The sequence below is a fragment of the Miniopterus schreibersii genome, assembly GCF_964146895.1.
Source record: "Miniopterus schreibersii genome assembly, chromosome: 3".
NCBI lineage: Eukaryota > Metazoa > Chordata > Mammalia > Chiroptera > Miniopteridae > Miniopterus > Miniopterus schreibersii.
In genome coordinates this window covers 53,412,481-53,435,347 of record NC_138103.1, presented here as the reverse complement: position 1 = coordinate 53,435,347, position 22,867 = coordinate 53,412,481, and the positions used below count along the sequence as shown (strand labels likewise).

The 22,867-nt window shown below is 38.2% G+C and overlaps 2 protein-coding genes across 10 annotated transcripts in view; one reads left to right on the top strand and one right to left on the bottom strand.

Moving 5' to 3' along the window:
• The first annotated feature begins 6,559 nt into the window (after positions 1-6,559).
• Positions 6,560-21,226, top strand: RFESD (Rieske Fe-S domain containing). Of its 4 annotated transcripts, XM_081133362.1 has the most exons (6): positions 6,566-6,635; positions 7,782-8,009; positions 9,007-9,079; positions 12,272-12,450; positions 12,559-12,593; positions 13,981-21,226. In XM_081133362.1, exons 4-6 carry the CDS (start codon positions 12,273-12,275, stop codon positions 14,242-14,244), a joined length of 477 nt encoding a protein of 158 aa, XP_080989488.1. In that variant the 5' UTR covers positions 6,566-6,635; positions 7,782-8,009; positions 9,007-9,079; position 12,272; the 3' UTR covers positions 14,245-21,226. The 4 variants fall into 4 exon arrangements, with proteins under 4 accessions (XP_080989489.1, XP_080989488.1, XP_080989486.1 ...); XM_081133363.1 differs by lacking the exon at positions 7,782-8,009 and having other exon boundaries at positions 6,560-6,635; XM_081133360.1 differs by lacking the exon at positions 6,566-6,635 and having other exon boundaries at positions 6,684-8,297.
• The window catches only part of SPATA9 (spermatogenesis associated 9), a gene marked incomplete at its 3' end in the record, with an annotated part of 46,072 nt that continues 39,746 nt past the window's right edge, over positions 16,542-22,867 (bottom strand). For all 6 annotated transcript variants that reach the window (XM_081133355.1, XM_081133354.1, XM_081133357.1 and 3 more), the window contains 2 exons: positions 18,876-18,971; positions 16,542-16,820 (listed from right to left, as the gene is read on the bottom strand). In XM_081133355.1, the coding sequence (XP_080989481.1) occupies positions 16,542-16,820; positions 18,876-18,971 (375 nt within the window). The remainder of the gene's footprint in view (positions 16,821-18,875; positions 18,972-22,867) is intronic.

Sequence of the window (22,867 nt, the reverse complement as noted above, 5' to 3'; positions counted from 1 at the left end):
AGAAAAAATCATCAGCTTTGTATAGAACCACAAAATACTCTGAATAGCCAAAACAATCTTAAGAAAAGAAGAACGAAGGCAGAGGTATCACACTCTCTGACTTTAAATTATACTAAAAAGTAACGACAATAAAAACAGCATGGTATCGTAGAAAAACAGAGATATAGGCCAATGGAACAGAAATGAGAGCCCAGCTGTTTTCAGTGAACTTGGGAAAACTATCTAGGTACATTTTCTCCAGCACCATTTTGAGTCCACAGGATGGTGTGGAGTGACTCTGAGCATGTGACATACTACACAAATCCAAGGCTAGTACTTCAATACCTCTCTTTCTGAACTGGAATGAAAAATGGAGTTTGGAGCAGCCCAGGCAGTACCATCTACCCAGACCTGTCACGGACAATTTCCAGTTAATACTCATAGCACACACAGAGCTCAGCTACCTTGCAGTTTAAATGCAGGCGAAGATATATCCAAGTCACAATGTGTGTGTGTGGGGGGGGGGCGAGGGGTAGAATGTCCTTTAAAAAAGTAATATAAAATAATAAAAAATTAAGTATGAAAGCAAATATTTAGAGTAGGCAAATAATCACAAAAATATAAATATTAAAAACTGACATAATAGCAAACATTCATTAATTTCCAGACACATATTTACTATACTTTTTACCTACAATTTTCATCTACCTACTCTTCAGTCATCCCTTCACGTGATAACAATTTTATGACAATATTTTATTTAAAGAGAACAGAAACATAATTCAATCTTTCCTATAACATAATAATTTTTAATTGACAGGAAGCATAAACAAAAACTAGTTCTAGTATAGGTTTGCATGCTTATAGACACATGTATTTTGATAAATTCTCTTTCATATGATTCCCATCAAGAAAGACATAGGGTGGATTTATAGTTCACAAGCTATATTGTTGAGCATATCTCATGTGTACTGAGTGTCAATGAGAAGAGAATCCTGTGCTTACAATTTTGCCAAAGTCTGATGATAGAATTTCCCACGAACTAGTTTTTGGCTCCACCCATTCAAATCTTGTTTCTCTTCCAGGATTCCCATACTTCCTGTGTCAGACACCACAGCACATGCTCATATAGTGATGGAGCCCTGGTCCTCACCTGCAGAGGCGGCACTGGGAGTATTCTGGGAAGCCATTTCTACACTTGGACAGCCAGGAACAACTTAACCATACATAGAATTAGTGACAAACCATATAAATATATCCCACTAAACCTAAACTAAGTGTATTTCCAACTCACCTGCCCCTTAGCCAAATTCCCAAAGTGCCTGTGTGATGAAAGAAAAAGGGACAATGGCCTTAATCCATTGAAATTATATCATCTTACTTTTGCACATTTTATAAAAACATATGACCATGATTCATGTACCTCTTCTCTTTCCTTCCTGAACAATTCTGTCCTGAAGCCAATAGGAAGGACAGAGCCGAGTAGATACCCATGCTGGCTGGGAGAAACACAAAATGGCTCAGAGTGGGATGACAGAGCCAGAGGGGGTGATGGCAGCTCTGTGAGATTAGCTGGGGATAAGTGAGAAGGAAAAAGAGGGGCAGCCCTACAGGGGCTCAGAGTCCAATCTCTGATTTTCCTGTCAAGATGCATAACCTGAAAGTAATCATGAGGAAATGTCAGACAAATCTCAATTGGGGGACATGTGACAAAATAAATGACCTTTAAAAAAATATCAATGTCATGAATGTTAAGGAAAGACTGGGAAACTGACCCAGACAAGGAAACCAAAGAAACATGAAAACTAAATACAACTTGACTGTGAAGTGAACTTGAAGATTAGATGGTAGAAACATGTCAGTGCTAACTTCTTGATTTTGGTGGTTATATAGCAGTTATGTAGAGAATGTCCTTGTTTAAAGGAAATATACACTAAAGCATTAGGGACTGACAGGATATAGGATTGACAACATACTCTCAGATGGTTGGGGAATAGTGTTCCCTGTACTACTTTTTTGTAATTTTCTGTATTTTCAAATTACATTAAATGTATATAAAGGATAACCATGTAAACACATTACTAGGGTCCTTCAGGACCTTGAAAAGGGTCCAAGCATGTAAGGGGACCTGAAGCTTAAGTTTATTTAACTTCACAACCTCTAATTTCAGCAAATATTACTCTACCCAGTACTGTATGAAAGGCCAATGTACCAAAAAACATTATCCTATAATTTATTTAGTTCTTGCTTTAGCTATGCCTGCTTTCCAATGTCTTTCTGGCCTCCCTACCTCTGCTGAGACCCAACGTGGTAGAACGAATATGTTCTGAATATTGGTCAAGGTCAGAAGCAGCAGTGTGCCCCCGAGGACTATATCACCCAAGGCCCTTTAGGCTATGCCTTTGCTGGGCCCACAAACCACAGTGCATATTTGCTAAGCCTGGCTTGATATTAATACCAGTGTTTTGCTTAGGGCTCATTGCATTCTACCTGGTGTTTACTGACCACACTTCCCTCTTTACCCCCATTTATGGGTGGCTTGTGTATCATTTGCTTAATGCCCAGGTCTTAGAGTTCCACCTGGAAGATAAAAATCAGGAGTGAGAAAGAAATCTTAAAATCTCCAACCTTCACTCCCCCCACCCTTTTTTTTTGAGGTATGCTTAGTTCAGCCCCTTTCTTCTCCTTTCTACAGATCTGTGTGCCTGCAGAGAGGGTAAAATCTGGTCCATCATCTCAAGAGAACAGCTCTAACGGTAGCAGTTAAGGCACAAAAAATTAATTTGGGGTGCTGTTAGCAAGTCAATTCGGCTGCACATTTAAGTCACCCAATCCAGATTTTTATTATTAAATAAAGCTTATACTTGGGTCTCTTCCTGTTTGGTTCTAAACTCGGGCAGGAAAGAAAGGTGTTATTTATTGGGCCCTCTCAAAAATCCAACACAAATAAAAGATGATGGCACCTTCCAGAGTGGTGACAACAGATTTAGGAAAGAAGCAGAGTAACTTGAAATACATTATAGAAAGCAGAATTCACAGGACTTAGTGCTAGATTAGAGATCGGGGAAAATCATGGGGGTCCCTGAGACCACATCATGTCTGGGGATTTACTAGAAGGACTCATGAGATTCATATAGTCTTCTCGTGCTAAGATTATTACAGAGATGTTGTAACGGTACACTGCAGAGTCATAAGGAAAAAGGGCACAGTGGAGTATGGAAGAATCCATGTGGAGCCTTCCTTACCCTCTTTTGCTCTTGGGGAGGGGGATCACACAGAGCTCGCTCTTCCTCCAACTATGAAACTACAGAAACATGTCTGCAATGGTTCCACCCAAGGAAGCCCATTAGAGACTCAGCACCCAAGGTTTTTATTGAGGGCTGGTTACATAGGCACCTCTGCCCAGTATGTGCCAAAGGAAAGCAGGTTGTGGTCACTATAAAATCGTATTGTTTGTACAGTTTAGTCACCTTTATTATTTACAGAAAGTCTTATATCAGTGTAGGGAACTGTTTACCCACCAAGTTCCCAGACACTAGCTAAGGAGCCAACCTTGCAAGCAGAGCCTCTTAAGATAACAGTCTCAGGTCAGCTATGTTAACTCTTTTCTGCACAGGAGTGAGGAAAAGGGAAATGTAAGTACGACATCCAGGTTTCTACCTTAAGCATGGAGATGGGCAGTTGTTGTCACTTATGGATATGTCAGGGACAAAGAAAGTATAGGTTTATGGGAGAAAATTACTTCAATTCTGAACACATAAAATTGGAGACAGCTATGTATTAGGTAACATTAAATATACTATGTTGCAATCATAAACAACTTTAAAATTTCAGTGGCCTAACACAAGAAAAGTTTATTTTTCACTTAAGTTACGTATCTTTTGTAGCTTGATGGAAGTTGGCGAGTTGAGGGGGGGAGGAAGTTAGTCCCTTTTCCACATAGTCACTCAGGGACCCAGGATGGTAGAGGCTCTACCATCTTGTAGAATGTAAATTGTTGTAACAGAAAAAGAGATGACTAGAGACATCATATCAGTTCTGCTACGCTTTAGTCTAGGAGTGACAGACTGCATTTTCACTCACAGTCCATTGGCCAAAACTAGTCACCAGGTCTCAACCTACTGTAAGTGGGGTTGGGAAATGTGAGGTAGTAGATGGGATGTTTGGTGAGCACCACTGTTTCTGCTACAATATCAAGTTGGAAATATCAGGCAGGTATGAATATTGCGCAGACTTCCGTTTACAAGTCATAAGTAGATAGGTGATATTTAAAGCCACCCTCACTTTCTCATTATCTGAATCCCAATGGCCTAATAAGGGCAATGTTATCACTCTTTTTGGTTTGAAAGAATAGGAAATCCAGATTGGTGTATGCTCTTCAAATCTCCGTGTAGTGAAACTAGCAACACACAGATGTTTTCACTAGCTCAGAAGACAGACTTTGGTTTAGGATTGAAGGCAGTTTTTGAATCTCTCTGAAGGGAAGGACTGCCTAGAAAACAGAGAAAAGCCTGCCTAGAAACAGCCTGATGCTCAGAGCAGAGGCATGGGGCTCACACAGGTGAGAGGGTACATGTGAAACTACAGAGCAAGATACTGAGGGACAAGGTCACAGAAGAAAAGTCGGAGTTTTCAGTGGTAGGTAACAAAACTCATGCCAGGGCTACCACTAGGTGTCACCAGTAGGAAAGGAAAGGATGAAAGGCAGAAGAAAGTGCCTCGGAATGGCCTCAGGTACAACTTTGTGGGAGCTGGGCCTACACTGGCTGGAAATGTTCTAATGAAAAAAAGGGGGGGAGGGGGGAATGGGAGGAGAAAAGTAAAATGACAGTAGGAATCATGAATTTTATTCTGAACTGTAATGACTTTCAAATGGACTTTCTGGGTTCCTGCTTTTAACTCATGTGCATGGCTGTGCTGTGTGGGTGCACACGTACCTTTGTATACCTGTGTCTCAGAAGTGGAGGAAGGTAGTTTATTCAGCCTGCCACTACAGTCTTCCAAGGATTTTATACTTTTACATGACTAACCATATTAATACTTTAGGTGGAGATTTAAAAAAAGTTTCCATTTCCGTCTCATTCTTGTGTATGTATATATTCATGCATATCTACTGAGGTCTTCAGTTTATTCAAAACCAGATTTAAGATCAGCGGATCTAAGATGTGTCTTATGCTAATTTGGCCCAGTTTATACCAAAGGAAAAAAGAACTTTTCATTATAAGTAGCAAACCTTATTTAGTCCCTCAGTGACGCCAACTGAGGACTGCTTACATACTCCATGTGCCAATAAAATAATTTGGGATTAGTAACAGATAATGTAAATTATAATAAAACCAAATATATTTATTATCACTTTGGGAAAGTGATTCTTCAAAACTAGATGGTTAATTTGTGCTTGGATCAATGAAACAAATGGTCAAAAGGGAAATTATCTTATAAAATATGACTATCACACTAAAACTATACTAAACAAACTAGAAATCAGAAGAAAGTGGCATTGCAGGCAAATCCATTATTCCGGGCTGCTCAATCTTTTAGTTGATCCGACTCATAGGGGGAAAAAAGGTCATTTACATGACATATTGGGGTAAATGGACAAGGCTCCTGGGTTTCAGCAGCCCCAGGCCCAATGGGCAACTCAAGGATCTGAGATCAGTATGTCAGGATATTAAATATAGATTGTGGTTTTCAACCTTGAGGTCACACTGGAATCACTTGGGAAGTTAGAAAAAATGTATTTCTCTCTCTTCCCACTCAAGATTTTTACTTCATTGGTCTGGGCATCAGGATTTTTTAATACCCCCAGGTGATGCTAAGGCATGGCCATTGGGAAGAACCCCTGCATTAGAAGACAGTCAAGGAAACAACAACTCTCAGACCATCTAGCTTCCAATATTGAACTCAGGTATGAGGTGTGTGGTGTGTTTTTTTAACTCAGAGAAAAAACAAAGCTGCAAAGGTCAAAATATGAGGGTGAAAATCTTTCATCACTCCCCCAACCACTACGTTTTGTGTTTAAAAAAAGAAAAAAAAGGCTTATATACATACCTACATATTTGTATCTCAAGAAACAACTTTTTACTCTAAAGAGGACACACTACACACTACACAGGAATGGTTACATGAAATACAGTTAGACGTGTGAATTACTTCTAGCTATAGAATACTATATAGAACACTATATAGCTCTAAGTAATTCACACGTCTAACTGTATTTCATGTAACCATCCCTGTTGATCTCTCCAGCTATTCTCATTCTTCCGTGCAGTACATCTTTATACATGGATTACATGCACTGTGACCAACGTTTCCAAATATTTTTATAAGGTAAACTCCTAGAAGTGAGATCGCTGGGTGCATTTAAAATCTGGATAAATGTGGTGAAGTCAACAAACATTTCAAAGTAAATGGACGCCACCTACGTTTGTCAAATACAAGATTAATAAGACTGCTGGTTCGAAGGTCCGGGCAGAGCGCGGTTAGTCCCGGGTCGCTGTCGAGCGGGTCCCCGGGGACGCGCGCTCTGGCGTCACGTGGGCGGCCTGCCCCGCCCCTCCGAGGCTCAGCACCGCGGTCCCGCGCGGGCTCACGCAGTAGCTTCTCGCGGGGTCCCGGCGGGCGGCTCTCGCCGAGGTGCAGCGAGAGACTGGCAGGTATGTTCCGTTCCAGCCGCGGGTCTGAGCGGCGGGGCGCGGGGCGGGGCTCGCGAGGGCCGCTGCTTCCGGCCGGGAGGCGGGCTTGGGCTCGGACTTCCGGCAGCGGCGGCCTGGGCTCCGGCTACCTAGCGCTCGCGTGGGCGGCTGTCTTGTGGCTTTTGCCCCCCGCCTTTCCGAGCGCGGCGGTCCTCCCGGGCCTCGGCCCCGCCTTGGTTAACCATTAACTCTCGAGCCAGGCGTCCGCTCAGTCACCGCGAGGCTCACGGACTCCGTTCGCCTTGGAGTCCGTGCCGCACCCGGACCTGCCGCCTCAGTGGGGCAGGCGGGGCGTTTTCAACAAGCTTCCCAGCCTCCGGGCGCTCTAAGGCATGGCGACTGCTGCAGCCCGTCTCCGTCCCGGCCTCAGGGTGAACTCGCCCCCGAGCGTGCAGGCGGAACGGGCCGCATCTGCACAGCCCCGCTCCGACAACTGCAGACCGTCCTGACTGAAACGTTAACAGCTTGAGGTCCTGTGGCCGTAAACGGGCAGAGCCGGAAGGACCTCGGCGATGACAGCTCACGTGACGGCGCGTTCCCCGCGGCCCGGCGGCCCCGATCGCCGCCGTGGTGAAGCGTGAGCTCCCCCCGGAGCCGGCTGCGGCCGGCCTCCCGCTGAGGCACCGCGACAGCCACCTCCCGGGGTCACGCGGAGGCAGCTCTCGAACCCAGGCGAGGTCACCTGGCGCGCTCATCTCTAATGTCCCAGACCACGGTGGCCAATTCCAGAACGGCTACGAAACTTTATTAAATTGGGGGAAGTATCCCGTTTTAAACATTTGTTGACACAACTCTTACACATTAGCGTTCCTCAATTTAGAAAAATTCAGGACCGTTATCTTTGGTGATGTACATATGGTGAGAGAGAGAGAGACAGAGATCTTTACTTTGCTAAAAGGTTTGGTGCCTTTAAGATAGTTTACTTGCACGCCACGTGTTTTTATAAGTCTGGGTATTACTTAAGTGAAATGTTAAGATTTCTATTTCAGTGTTCACAAATTTAGACTCATAAGATGTGGGTTTGAATCTTGACTGGTACTTTGTGAGTTTGGGTAAGCTTCTGTTAAAAGGAGCCCTTTACCCTTTGTTTCCTCATCTGGAAAATAGATAAAATACCCCCGGGGGCCTTGTGACGATTAACGAACTATGTGCAAAGGGCACGAGCACAGGCACTCGCTCGTTTCCCTGTTATTCGGCCACCAAAGAGGTGGTAGGAAACTACTACCAAAGGCATCTCCTCTCTGAACCCAAAAGCGAGGGTGACACCCCGGAGCCTTGTGTTGGCCAATTAACCGGACTCAGTAAAAGCACCTTGGTCAGTGCTCAAGAGAAGTCGTAAGTTTCTTTAATTTCATATATCTTTTGTCTCCAGTGTCTTATGGAAACTGAATTACTGCATTTTTTTTTTTTTTTAATTCAACCTGAACGGATTCCCTATGCTAGAAAGGTGTCTAATAGAGACTGGGGATCCATTTAGCTAATTTGTAATTTTATGTGGTGTCAACACCTTTAGAAACCTAATTTTAGGCACAAGTCAAAAAAATATTTTTTGAAGAGTGAACTGTGGAACAAAATGGCTAAATTTTTCAGGAGGAAGTTTTCTTCATCTAGCCTACAAACTAGGTAAATTGTGTAATTTTTCACTTTCTTTTTTATTAAGATTCTACTATCTTAAAGTTAATTCAAAATAGAGGAAATATGTGGGAGCATTTGGATAGTGCACCAAAGTAACAGTAATTAAGGTGAACACATTGACTCTTACTGTTCTCTGAATGGGCTGACCATGATATTCACAATATTTAATTAAGCATAATATGGGCGTTAATTATAAATAGTCACCAGATATCATAACTAAACAGAACCATTTATGATGCATAGAGAGAACAATTATAGAAAGGATGAGATAATACTTTTCTAAGCAAAATGAAAGACTATAATCATAGTTCTCTGAAACCTTTATCATTAGCTCCACCTTTCTCTGCACATTTATCAACCCCTGCAAAGTTCACTACAGTTTGGTTTCCTTTTTTTTTTTTTTTGATTGAGGGCAAAACCCTGTAAAGACTGCATGTTCTAAGAGACTGAAACCTGAGGGAGGGTTGTATTTGGTTCTCATTGGTTCTCATTTATTTGGGAGTCAAAGAGAACTTAACTTTTGATCCTACTTTACACCTCATATATTTTGTTACTCCCTTGATACTAATATTTCTTTTCTAGTTTTTGCCTGGAATAGGAAAAGCAAGAGAACTATTCATTTATTTTCTTCTCTAATGCCAAGTTTTGAAATAAGCTGTACAAATTCTCAAATAGTCCATTTATGATCTGTGCACAGGCACATCCTCTGAGGATAGAAAGTATCATTTTATCCCCCTTGGATTTTGGATCATTTGGATCATAATTATAAGGTAGGATACAACTTAAATATTGAAAAAGAATAATGTTAAATATAAGACTAAATGTAATACTTTGAGACGTTTAAGAAATTTTGTGTTTACTATCCCCTTCCTTTACTTTATAAATTTACTGTATATACATGTATCCATGAATAATATATTTTTTGGTACTGCTTGGTTTTCCACTTGATAAAAATGAAAGCATACTCTATTTTAAAATATTTTCATTTAAAGTTACATTTTTTAAATTAATGCAACTTGATATAGCCATACTACTGCTACATTCAATTAACAGAATACATATATTATCCATTTCACTGTTGATTGATTTAGAGTTGTTTCCTGTCTAATTTGCTATTATAACCTTTCTTGCACATGTGCATGTCTCCTGGTGTACCTGTGAATGTTTCTCTGTAATATACAGAAAGTGGGATTATTGAGTCATGAATATGTTCAACTTTACTAGGTAATGCCAAACGGTGGGTAGCACTAATTGATGTCATCACTATCAGTTGTTCCATATCCTCGCCGATAGCACTAATTGATGTCATCACTATCAGTTGTTCCATATCCTCGCCGATACTTGGTATAATTTTCTGCCAGTCTGTTGGATAGAAAATAGTGTCCCATATGTGACTTTGCTTTGCATTTCTTTTACATTTTCCTACTAATGAGGTGGAGCATCTTTACATGTGATTAGTGACCATTGAGATTTCTTCACCTGTGAAATGTTTATGTCTTTTGCACATTTTTCTATGACTATTTGGCATTTTCTTTCTAGGAGTTCATATATTCTGAATCTTAATCCTTTGTTGGTTAAATGTGTTCCAAATTCCATATTTCTTTTTTTCTTCAGCCTGTTTCCCCCCTTTCAGTTCATCTTTCTGTTCCCATTTTTCTTATCATCATTGCCCTTCTGTGTGTTCTGTCATAAAATGTGATAAAGGGCTGCACACCCGATGCTGTGGAGGTAATTACTACCACATGAGCAATTTGTGTAGCTTCCAAACTGTTTAGAGATGTAATATCCAGCCTCTTGCCAGCCATAGCTAATCCAGAAAATCATGGCCTTTTATTAAAAAACACTATATTTTTGCTTTTGTTATTATGAAATAATTTTTTTAAAATAGCATATGTGTTTTCCCCATCCTTTAAAAAATAACTAGGTTAATTAGACAAAGTTTAACAATGCTAACTTCAGAGTACAAATTTGACATCTCTGTAATTTCCTAAATTTGATTTCCTTTATACTTTGAATTCAAAGCTCCTGCTTCTTTCTGTCACACACACAAACACACACCTCATCCTATACTTCAGTTTTGGAGCTCACACTATATTATCTATCTTCCTTATGGCTCAGAACTAACCTCAAAATAGTGGTCTATAAATTTCTTCTTTCTAAAACTCATTTCTACACATTCACATAGAGATTTTACTTCTTAGTAATTTGTTTTATGAACCTGAAAAAATTTTTTTAATCCTCACCCAAGGACATGTTTTTATTTAAGGAGGATATATATGGGGGGGGGGAGGAAGGGAGGCAGAGAGGGAGGGGGAGAGAGAGAGAGAGAGAGAGAGAGAGAGAGAGAGAGATGTGAGAAACATTTATTGGTTGCCTCCTGTTAGCTCCCAGATCAGGAATCGAACCAGCAACCTTTTGGTGTACGGGATGACGCTCCAACCAAGTGAGCCATCCAGCCAGGGCTGAACTTTTTTTTTTAATGAGCCATCCTCTCATTTGAAAGTTGCTAACAGAATAAATCCTAAAGGTTCTCATCACAAGAAAAAAAAACCTGTAACTATGTACACCAATGGATGTTAACTAGACTTATTGTGGTGATCATTTCACAATATATACAAATATCAAATCATTATGTTGTACACCTTAAACTAACATGTTGTATGTCCATTATACCTCAATTTTTAAAAATAACTAAATGAGCCAATGCTCTATTCCTACTAACATTTTCAAACTTCTAGTCAGCCATACAGAATTAAATAAATATTTAGAGAAACCACCAAAAGGCATGAAGACTGTTTTCTTAAAGTATACGGAAGGTCTCTTTGAAAGGGTTGCTTTCAAAGAAATAGGCTGAATATCTGTGCTGAGAAAAAATATATTTAGAATACCTACAAATTCTCTACTAAATCTTTGTTTAGAAATATGAGTTTGTATACTGCTATAAATTAACTGAAAGGAAGTCATCTCTTTGAATGCCCAAGTGAGGCAGAAGAAAGTAATTACACTTTCTGATTTAAGAAAGTGAAAAGTGTCAATTCACACCTATCCCCTTCTGGTAGAATAGTCATCTGGCTGATTCATAAGAGCTGGCTGTTGATACCAAGCAAAACCAAGTAAGCCGATGCAGTTGATTTCACTTCTGGAGATCTATACAAAGAAACCCAAAACACTAATTCAAAAGAATGCACCTCTATGTTTACTGCAGCATTATTTACAATAGCCAAGCTATGGAAGCATCCCAAGTGCCCATCAATAGATGAGTGGATTTAAAAAGCTGTGGTTCATATATACAATGGAGTGTTATTCAGCCATAAAAAAGAATGGAATATTACCATTTGAGACAGCATGGGTGAACCTAGAGGGTGTTATGCTAAGTGAAACGTCAGTTAGAGAAAGACAAATGCCATATGATTTCACTTATGTGGGAAATGTAAGGAGCATAAATGAACAACAACAACAAAAGAAACAGACTTACAGATATAGAGAACAGACTGATGATTGCCAAATGGTAGGGCTCCGGAGTTAGGGGGCTGGGTGAAAAACTGAAGGGATTAAGAGCTACAATTGGTAGGTACAAAATAGTCATGGGGGTGTAAAGTACAACAAAGAGAATATAGGCAATAATATTGTAATAACTATGTATGGTGTGAGTTGGGGTGCTGGAAATATCAAGGAAAACACTGTAAATTATGATCATCTAACTGCTGAGCTGTACACATCAAAACGAATCTAATACAAGTCCCTAATTTTGGCAAGCTTTAAGAGTCTCTAACTCAAAATCATGACTAACTATAATCCAGTATTTAGAAATGTTTTGTTTTATATAGCTTCAAAAGAATACTTCTATCAGTCTCAGAGAAATCAGATTTCTCTTACAATTATCTCTGAGTTAAGTTATAGCCGAACTAGTGAAGACCACTTGCAATTTTCTTTCTTTTTTTTTCTTTTTTTGATTGAACTAGCATGGATCTTGGTGGCTCTGAACAAGATCCTGAAATGAAGGAGGAATATTCTTCTGTCTATGTTGGCAGAGAAGATGACCTTAAGAAATCTGAAAGAATGACAGCTGTTGTTCATGATAGAGAAGTGGTAATTTTCTATCACAAAGGAGAATATCATGCTATGGATATTCGCTGTTACCGTAAGATTTTATTTTTCATTTGTAAATCTTGAATTTGTTTACTAACCACAAAACTATCAAAATTTCAGTTTTTTTAGTGATGAGATTTAATATTCAATTCCTTTTCAGACTCAGGAGGACCTTTACACTTGGGAGACATAGAGGTATGTAAAATTAAATCTATTCTCAAAAAACTTGGGTGTTTTTTGTTTATATTATTATTTCATTCTGTATTAAAAAATAATTTACATTTGGCTTTGGATTATATTTTTATGCTTCAAGTATAATTGCTAATATTCTAGGAATTTGCATCCCTAAAATGTAAAGAAAACCATTTCACAAATAAATGAGAGAACCATGCATGTCTTCCGACCTAGCAATTATATTCTGAGATATCTTCCCTACAGATATAATTGCACAAATGTTTAAATATATATAGGAGAGGGTGTTATTTATTGTAATAAAAATTGGCAGCAACCTAAATGTGTTAACAATGGAAAACAGTTTAAATAAATTATGAATAGCCATGCTATGGAATACTATGTTTTTCTACTTCATGAAACTGATATATCTCTCTTTCTCTCACTCCTCTCTCTTTCATGAGCCTCTCTCTCTCTACACTCTCTCTCTCTGGCTCTCTCTCTGACTGGTACAAAGTACAGTCTTAAACTTGGTGTTCCACTCTCTCTACACTTCATATCTCTAGTTCCCCTCCTGCCCTCAAGTTAAAAGGACGTGTATTTAAATTATGAATTTTTATAAATTATGAAAAAGTGAATGTTTGCTAACAGTTCTCTGGAGATACAATATCAGTATTACAGCACTTCTGGTATAAAAAAACAAAACAAATGTAAGCACCTGTTGATGATAAATGTGGAAGAATTTCTTTCAATTTCAGACCATGAGAGCTGTAAGAACCTTGCTACTCAAACTATGGTCCATAGACCAGAAATATTGGTGTCACCTGGGAGCTTCTTGGAACTGCAGAATCTTGCACCCATTCTAGGCCTACTGAATTTAAACAAGATCTGCATTTAAACAAGATGTTGGTGATTCCTGTGCTCTTTAAAAATTGAGAAGCACTGCTTTAATACCATTAAAAAGTTGAGAATTGGCTACTTTGGATCAAAATCGCTCTTCAATTAATATACGCACTCATGCCTTTAGTAACCTCTCTTGATTTATATCTGAAGCTTACCATTCTTCCAGCAATTAGAACTCCTTAAGAAGCATCTGAAGCCATTGCCTCATTTCCATCAAGGAAGTAGCATTGACATCTAATAGGTAACAGCACAGCTGCAGTAACATGGTACAGTTGCTGAGCTGGTGTCTTCTGACAGAACTCTAACACTGGGCTTCTCAACAGCAAAAGGGACCTGATGACAGCTAAGATTAGGTTCTGCCTCATGCTGAATTATTTCTAAATGGGAGGAAAAAAGAAAAGCTGGCTTGTTCTTTAACCTGGTTCTGCAATAGATTCTGTTCTGAGTCTGAGGTTTATTGTAAACATTGGAAATGTCAGACTATTAAATCATTTATTTCCTTCCCCAGGATTTTGATGGACGACCATGTATAGTTTGCCCCTGGCATAAATTCAAAATTACTTTGGCCACAGGAGAAGGACTGTATCAGTCTATAAACCCTAGAGATCCATCAGCAAAACCCAAGTGGCGTTCCAAAGGAATGAAGCAAAGGATTCATAGAGTGACAGTGGACAACGGGAATATTTACGTGACTCTTTCTAATGATCCTGTTAAGTATGATTCCGATTTTTATGCCACAGGAAATTTCAAAGTAATTAAGAGTTCTTTCTGATAAAATCACATGACAATGAAAAATGGGTATGTTTTGAAAATAACCTTGCTTCAATACCAAAGATGATTAATTTTTTCCAACATTGGCATATTACGTATCTTTACAAATCACGTAAATTGGAAAGGTTCAAAAGCACATGTACTGAGTATAATGTAAGGATTATTGTCAGGATCTATAGAACACATTTCATCCAATCCTCCGGATGATTGGGACTGGAAGGTTACAGGCCTGGTATATGTATTTTCAGAAGGAGAAAAGTAATTTGATGTAACTAAAATGAGGAAGAGGTATAAAATAAGATCTACTAAGAAAAACTTTGGGGGGGGCGGGAATCCTTATTTGATGTAGCAGATTTTATCATGGAAAAGTTGAAAATATACAAAGTAAACAGAATTGTATAATAAACTCCCGTCACCCAATTTCAGCCATTTCAGCATTCTTCCATTCTTGTTTCATTGATACCTCCATGCATTCCCACCTCTCCTATTGGATTGTCATTACTACCTTTTAAGGTAAAATTTAAATACATTGAAATGCTTAAATCTTAACTTCAGTCTTTCCAAATATGTATATAGCAGATTTTTTACACTTAAAAATTGCCTCCAGAAATGGGGTAAGTTACATGCTGAATTTAAAAATAAGAAGCTTATCAATGTGCTTGGACATCAAAACCAAATAAACCTTGGCACAGTTTCTCCCTGATCAAGACAAGTAGTCTCAAAGCAGGAGGACCCACACAGCTGCTGCCCAGCCATGAGAAATAATGAAGTCTGCTATTCAGTGGGCAAAAGTATTTTGAATGCCTATATGAAATTTTCAAATAAAGGTTTTTTCTTTATTTTTAGAGAACTTTGTGCATGTATGTACAACTGTTTCATGTAAATGTTATAAAGAGAAGAGATATAGGGGCTGTTCCTCAGAGTCCTTTCTGCTGAACTGATGTTAAGTGGTTTAGCCTGCTTTTACCATGCCAGTTATGTTGGGCCAGTGCTGTTCAGGTTGCCTGGTGCCCACACTATACTATAACACCCTGAGTGCTGGTCATCTAAAACTTGGCAGCACATAGAATATAAGAATAAGTGAAACCAGAAAGACCTAGCTAGGATGAGCAGAATATAAATCCAGAGTGAGAAACTTTGGAAACTAGTCTCAAAGCATACTAATCGCCTTAGTGACATAGGATCAAAATTAAGACTCCAAACCTTATACTTAGCATTCTAAGGGACCCACCTGGACTCCTTCCCTCTGTTATTGTAAAAATAATAAGTGAATAAAGTATCATTAAGACTCTGCTTACAGGGTGCTTTGCTATATATTATTACATTTCCTTTCCTATTGGAATACAACCATAGGTAATACAACACTTGCTACTCATTTCTCAGGCTACTGCTAAAGAGCTAGGCTTGGGCTTTGTATAAATACTGTTTATGGCAGCAGCTACTCACCAGGTATAGGAAATGTACAGTCTCCAGGATGGACACATCCCAGCCTGTTATATTAGGTGCTAGTCCTCCAATCACCAGTCAGGTCTTAAAATGTGGCCAGAATTTTAAATGCATGGAAGAAACCAAAATACCTCCTACAGACAAAAAACGTGGCTCTAGTTTGCAGGGTCAATTACAGAAGCATTTTCTCTCAGGATCCAGGGGCAACAATAAGTAACATGGACTTCATTTCTGGTGTTAGATTTCTTACTCTAAATCTGGAAATAAAAAAATGTCAAATCCTATCCTCATATACAGACATCTTCTCACCAGATTTGTAAATAATACAAATCTGTTTTATAAACTTCTGACATCTATGAATTAGAAGACATTCATACTTTACCAATGAGTTATAAAAGAAGTGATAATAGGCAGACCCAAACTATGCAGTCTGTAGATAGAAAACAAATATCCTTTGAAAAATATCCCTTAAAAATATATGTAGCATTTTGATAGGGAAGGTTGTTTTTTTCTCCCAGGAAAATAATTAGAAAGATACTCAAAACAAGTCTTTAATAAAAACATAAATGTATTATACATACTCCTATATTATAATCCACAGCATAAAGTCTAACCCACCAAAGGGTACATTTTCTTGTTCATTAAAAAATATTAGTCATACATATATTCTACATCAAAATTAATTTTTTCTCTACCATATGAATACTTGAGTGACATTTTATTAGTTCCTCCCTACCTTTTTTAAAAGCAGAGCAGTCAGTATATTAAAACTAGTTTCCTAGTTTTGTCAGATGAAATGTTATTAGATGGATAACTCTTAAGCTTTTCAGTGATATTTATGTTTATATTTGCTCATTCATTTATTTCAGTTGATTGGTCAAACACAGAATGTAAAACCTGGATCTTATTACTCAGCTTATTAGCAGGAAGAGCTGAAGTATTGTCTGGCTTCTCCGGTAATGACCTATAAGCTTTTGCTTTGATTTCAGCATCAGGAAACATAGGCCCAGAAAGCACAGGCTCAGAAAAGGCTTTCCTAAGATTTTCGCTCTCCCCTCTGTTTTGCCTTATGGATTCTTCTTCTTGGAAAATTTTCTTTACCTTCTCCAGAACAGCATTAACACAGACTGTCTAATAATGAAAAATTTGAAAAGTAAAGTTTCTTTTTAAGCTACTAAACTTGCAGACAAAAAGCCCAATAAAATGTTTAAAGTCATTAATCCACATACTCTAATAAAGAAACACTTCCTTTCAGGAACCCCTGGCACATGATAAACATCAAGAGACTGACTCCTTGTTCTGAATATATTACACCATAATCTAGATGGAAAATGAAAACCTAGTGTGACTCAATAAAGACACACTTTACATCTTTTTTCTTAATTCATTAGATGTTTTATATATTTATTCTGATTTAATTAAATGAAACATTTCCTTTATTCTCCTGATTTAATTAAGTGATTTTTTTTTTTGAGAGATGAAATTTGTTCCTACCATGTTAATACCTCACAGTAGATTTTTTGTTTTTGCTTTTTTACCCCCTGGACTTTGCTTTTACCTGTTTGTACAACTGGAAGGGCACAACCATTTTGGTAAAAATTTAGTAAACTAGTAGATCAACGATTTCTAAACAAATATGTGATCCGCTTTCTGTCAAAAAATGTCATTTAGTACTTTCAGAAAGTGTCAAAACATAGACAGAAAAATAATTTCAAAAACAGAATCATTAAGAATTGTATCTGTTAAACTTATTCTATAAGTTTACTAATGATGATGATGGTGCCAAGTATCTTTGGCAAACAGTAAGAATAATAAAATTCATGAACTATGAGGAGATTTGGACTAGCTTCTTTTACCAGTGATAATTGGCTATGAACACTTGGAAGGTTTTCAGGGAGTATCAGAGAAAGGACTGAGGGCCTCTGCTTGAAAAGCCTCGATTTCCTCCTAACCTCCCCCTTTCTTGCCTACCTCCCTATACTATAGATTGGGTAAACATCAGATGCTTTCCTTAACCTCCCTCCAGTTAGTGTGTGGCCAGGTGACCCTGTTCTGGCCAAATAAACAAAATACGTCTGCTGAGCAGGAGGTCAGGAAGATTTTTGGAAAAGTTTTTCCTCCTATATAAAAATGAAGACTCTCTGTTTTTTGCCTCTACCTATCCTTCCTGGAATGAATTGTTAAAACCATTTTGAAAACCTGTTTGGCAACATCTACTAGAGATGAACATGTGCATATTCTATGGTCCAGCAATTTCACCAAAACATATGTACAACAATATTCATAGCACCTCCTTCACAATAGTCAGAACTGTAAATAACCTAAATGTTCAACAGTAAAATGGATAGTGATATAGTCAATCAATGGAATACTATACAGCAATGAAAATCGGCAAACTACTGCCACAGGCATCAAATAAATGAATCTCACAATGATAGTATTGAGCAAAAAAGGGCAAATACAAAAGAATATATAGTATATGATATTTCATTTATATACATTCAAACAAAACTATAATATTAGAAGTCAAATAATTGTTGCCTTTATAGAAAAGGTTAGTGATTATAAGGGGGACAAGAAAGACACTTTTAGAATGATAGTAATGTTTGTTTCTTGACCTGTGTGGTACATAGGTTAATAGATTTCGTGGTAATTCATCAAGCTGTGTACTTTTCTCTTTGTATATTATACTTTTCTAAAAATTTAAAGGTAGATATAAATGGCAGTAGATTAAAAGAAATAATCCCTTATAATTTATAAAATCTTTTATATTTTTGTCATGGTTTTCAATGAACACTTTTGAATTATAGCACTTGTAATTCAAAATATACTTTTAGTTTACAGCACTCATAGTTCAAAATACAGTAATCCCCCCCCCCCCAAATAACAGATTTAAATGATGGAATAATGAATTTTAGCCAACCATGGCACAGTGGATGAAACAAAACAGCTATAGCTACATGAAAGCAAAACCACAATATTTTGACCAAGTAGTAATAAACTTTATAAAAATAAAATAATTTAAGTTATTTAAGCAAATTAGTTTTTAGTGGATTGAAGTAAACTTTTAATGTAAAATTATTTTGTGTAACCTTGGTTTATGAATAGAATGTAAACAGTATACCTTTAAGATTACATAAAACAAGTATAATTATTTCTATATTCTAATAATTTTTCTTAACTTACCAAATAAACTAGTGCTGCATATGAAGCATACATTATGCTGGTTAAAGCAGTCTTTGCTGGAAAGGAAATGATCTCAAACAAAGAAGCCTTTCTGACCTGCAAAAACAGATGACAGTTTTATTAAAATAGAAGTTTTCAATGTTACAATGTTAACTTTTACAATGTTACTGAAAAAGAAGAATTTAAATATTTCTTTCTAGAGAAAGTCATCCACTTTAGATCTATCTGGGTTTTTTTCACAGTCTAAAAATATATTAATTTTTCTTTTATAAAATGATACCCTCTTTCGCTCATCAAAACCTATGACACATTGATTTTAAAAACCTTGCCCTAGCTGGTGTGGTTCAGTTAGTTGGAGCGTCGTCCTGTGCACCAGAAGGTTGAGGGTTTGATTCCTAGTTAGGGTACATACCTAGGTTGTGGATTTGATTCCCAATAGTGGTGCAGACCAGGGACAACAGATAGATGTTTCTCTCTTTTCCTCACTCTCTAAGATCTATTTAAAAAAACCACCTTAACTTTTTTACATTTATCAAGTGCTCACTAGGGGGTGCTGCTGTGCATGTTAGGAAAAAAGTCTGTTCAAATTCATGTAATCATCCTTTACTAAATTATTCACTTCTTCAATTAAGCAAACAGTAATCAAAATTCTGAGCATTTCCTGGAGACTAATAACCTGCTTGGAAATGTTAATCATGAGAGTGCTGAAGGCCAGCATTAATCCTGATCAAGCTTCAGGAAATGCTCTGTGCTCATATCCAGCATGCTGTTTTGAAACCTAGAGGTTTACACCAATAATGAATTTGTCTCTCAGATGTTTCTAGCTTCTGGTAATAGAAGGTGTCCCTGCCTAAAACATAATAGTATAACATATTCGGCTTAAGGGAACTATACTTTCGTAGCCTACCTCTATTGCCTTGAGCAAGATGTAAAATGAGGACAGTAGGAAAACCATTCCTTTCCCAGTCAGCAGTGTCGTGGCAGGTTAGCCATGCTCCCCTGAAATAAGAGCCATGCCACTAGGTGGCTTCAATAACTCCCCAAAGGTACAGGCTGTAGCGGATAAAATCATGTAATTGCACAGCAAAATGCACATGAACTTGAAAGAACAATATGCACATGTTCATTAAGTTATTCATGACATGAGAAAAACTGAAACAATGATAAAATGATTAGGTAAATTACACTATATCTAATCAATGGTATATTGCAGCCTTTTAAAATGTGCTTCCAAAGAACATGTGATAACATTTTGATGGCACTGTGTACCAGGTCCTGTTCTAAGTACTTGTTACTGGAGTAAACTCTGTTTTTGCTTACTGCTGCCGCCACTGAATGGCAAACAAAATTGCCCGTCACGGTTCCCTTCTCTTTTAAGAGATGTATGGAGTGCTGAAGCAAGAGCACTGCCTAGCCTCGTAGCTAAGAGACGGCTGGGGGCAAGGGGCCCTTCTCATTTCCTACCTTTCAGGCCATTCCAACTCCTAGATATAGGGATAGGTTGGGGCAGTGTTAGCCCCCTCTTTCCATAAGTACTCTGGAAAATTTCCCAGTGTTCCTGGCTCTGCAAAGAGCTTCCAGGAAACAAAGCAGCTGTTGCTGTGTCCCTCTTGTAGAAGAATCAAAATGATGGCATGCCTTTGAATCCCACTATGAGGCTAGGAGACATCATACTAGCAGAGAGCAGATGCAGACATTAGGAAGGAAAGCAGATACACTCCAGCAAAATGCCTCCCAGCACAGTGAAAGATTATGAGCTTGTGAATATATAAATGTAAGTGGGAGGTCCATATTGAATACTTGGAAGGCCATGTGCGATAAAAATGAAAGTGGTGTCTGTGTGCGTAAGTTGCTACTCTGTTTCTGTTTCACTGCATCTTCCCTTTTCAGATTTTTGTCCTTCACCTAAAAGGAATTAAGACTGATTTGTTTCAGAATAAGTTATGTATTTGATATATATTATGCTTCTGAATGATGAATCTGTATATTGCCTAAGGGTCACTTTTTCACCATTTTAATGCTTTTAATAAATACTTGCTATTCCTGTGACAGATCATCCTGTAAAAAATACATTTCCTCCAAAATTCATGTGGCTACTGGCAAGTGGCCATTTTTCAATTTTCTGACTCATTTGTAATACATGTTTTTCATATTAAAAGCTACCCTGTTTCATCTTTGTCATGCTATGAGCAGGAACAATGTATGGTAAAACTGAGATAACTGGGAGAAATTTGGTAGATGGGAGGCTTTATTTAGATTGTCTTGGCTTATTTCAAAAATTTTATCTTAATCTTATTGTTATATTAATTTTATGTTTTTTGCATATTTAAATTAAAAGTATTTCATATCAATATTATGCCCATATATTTCTTTTAATTTGGTGATATTAATGCATAAGATATATGGATATTTCAAGAGTAAAAACATCTCAATCTTTAAATTTCATCCACATAATTTTGACTGCCTCATCTCATAAAAGAACTGTGTTCGTCTTATTTTCACTAATAATAGGATAAATCACAGAAAAGCAAACTATAAGCAGTTTAGAAAATAAAGATCCACTTATAGGTGACCTGAAGGTTAGAGAATTACCAGGCTGCCCACTTAGTTTATGCTGCCCAAAACCACCTTTGTGAGGAACAGCAGGGAGCAATAGGGGAAACTCAGTGATTCACGAGTAAGCGTCGCAAGAAGTACTATTGTTAATAGGTCCCAGAGAAAAGCGTTTCCTTTAAGTCTGGGAAAGCTACATGATCATGTCTTTGCTTAGCAACCTGTAATACTCATGATCACAGGAAAGACTCCTAGCAGTCCACACACAGTAAAGAAAATTATTTGACTTTGTTTATCCCAGTATTAATGTCCTGTGGTCTTGAATAAGCTCTTAGTTGGGGGGTCCTGTAAAAGCTCAAATGTCCCAACCTCCTGGCCAAACTGGAGAATTATATCTTCAAGATTCAGGTAGTTATGCTTTCCAGGAATTGTCCTTTGTTCCCAGGTCTTGAATTACACCACCCGAGAGAACCTCATGGAAGGCTCCTCCAAGGACCTACAGAAGTGTCCCATATTTGTGAGATTTACAGTTTAAACCCCAAACTGGAGTCTACCCTGAAGGGTTAGGGGTAAGAAGTAAAATTTACTTAGAAAAGCCTCTGACCTTTATCCTGAAAAGGGGACCACAAGTCACTGGGGTGGACCTGTGGCACAGACATTTTAGAGACTGTTTTCTTCACTTTGCCTGCACAAAGTAGAAAGTTCTCTCTAATGCCACTATAAGGAAGAGTCTATCACAGGAAGTGCTCCTGGTCCTGTGGCCCCGCTTGGCCTGCCAAAGTCAACAGCGATGTCTGGGAGCTGACGTATCTTGGCCCAAGTGAGCATTCAAGCTGATTATCTAGGTCACTGCAGCTTAGAGCAGCTGCAAGCTTCACTGAGCCAGGCAGCTTACAAGGCTAAGCAGATGCACCATTCTGTAAGCACTAGTGCTGGGGATGCTGAAAACCATCAGGATACTCTCTATTCAGTTTTCTATTCCTGATTCTCCTTATTGAACTAGAAGGTATATCACCACAATCTCATCCCTGCAGAACCTGGAGGGGTTTGAGGAACAACCCGACTCAGCACTCATAGTGCCAGGTGCAAAGGAAGTCTCTTTTAACAAGATGCTTAACTGGAACCTCCTAACCCCATCTCTCTGTGCTCATGTCACAACAAGCCACCAGAATCTCTTCAGGTCACCTGTATCAGTTGGATCTTTGGGTAACTCATATTTGGCACAATATCTTTGAATATATCTTTGAAGATATATAGGACATGCTCTAGAGCTAAATATAATTAACCAGAAAGGCGTAGGTAGGTTGTCGAGGGAGGTCCTGTGAAAATGTCCATTCTCTGTCTTGAGGAGACCATTACTATATCAGACCATTATTTCATCTCAGACCACATCAAAGCACTGAAACACTATCGTAGTTATAGCCAGTGTCCTAATGAAA

What these genes read in the sequence shown, in the direction of transcription:
- RFESD (XM_081133363.1), top strand. Translation starts at nt 12,273, where the DNA reads ATGGATCTTGGTGGCTCTGAACAAGATCCTGAAATGAAGGAGGAATAT. An exon ending in TATGGATATTCGCTGTTACC is followed by an intron (nt 12,451 to 12,558) that starts GTAAGATTTTAT and finishes ATTCCTTTTCAG; the next exon opens with ACTCAGGAGGACCTTTACAC. An exon ending in TACACTTGGGAGACATAGAG is followed by an intron (nt 12,594 to 13,980) that starts GTATGTAAAATT and finishes TTCCTTCCCCAG; the next exon opens with GATTTTGATGGACGACCATG.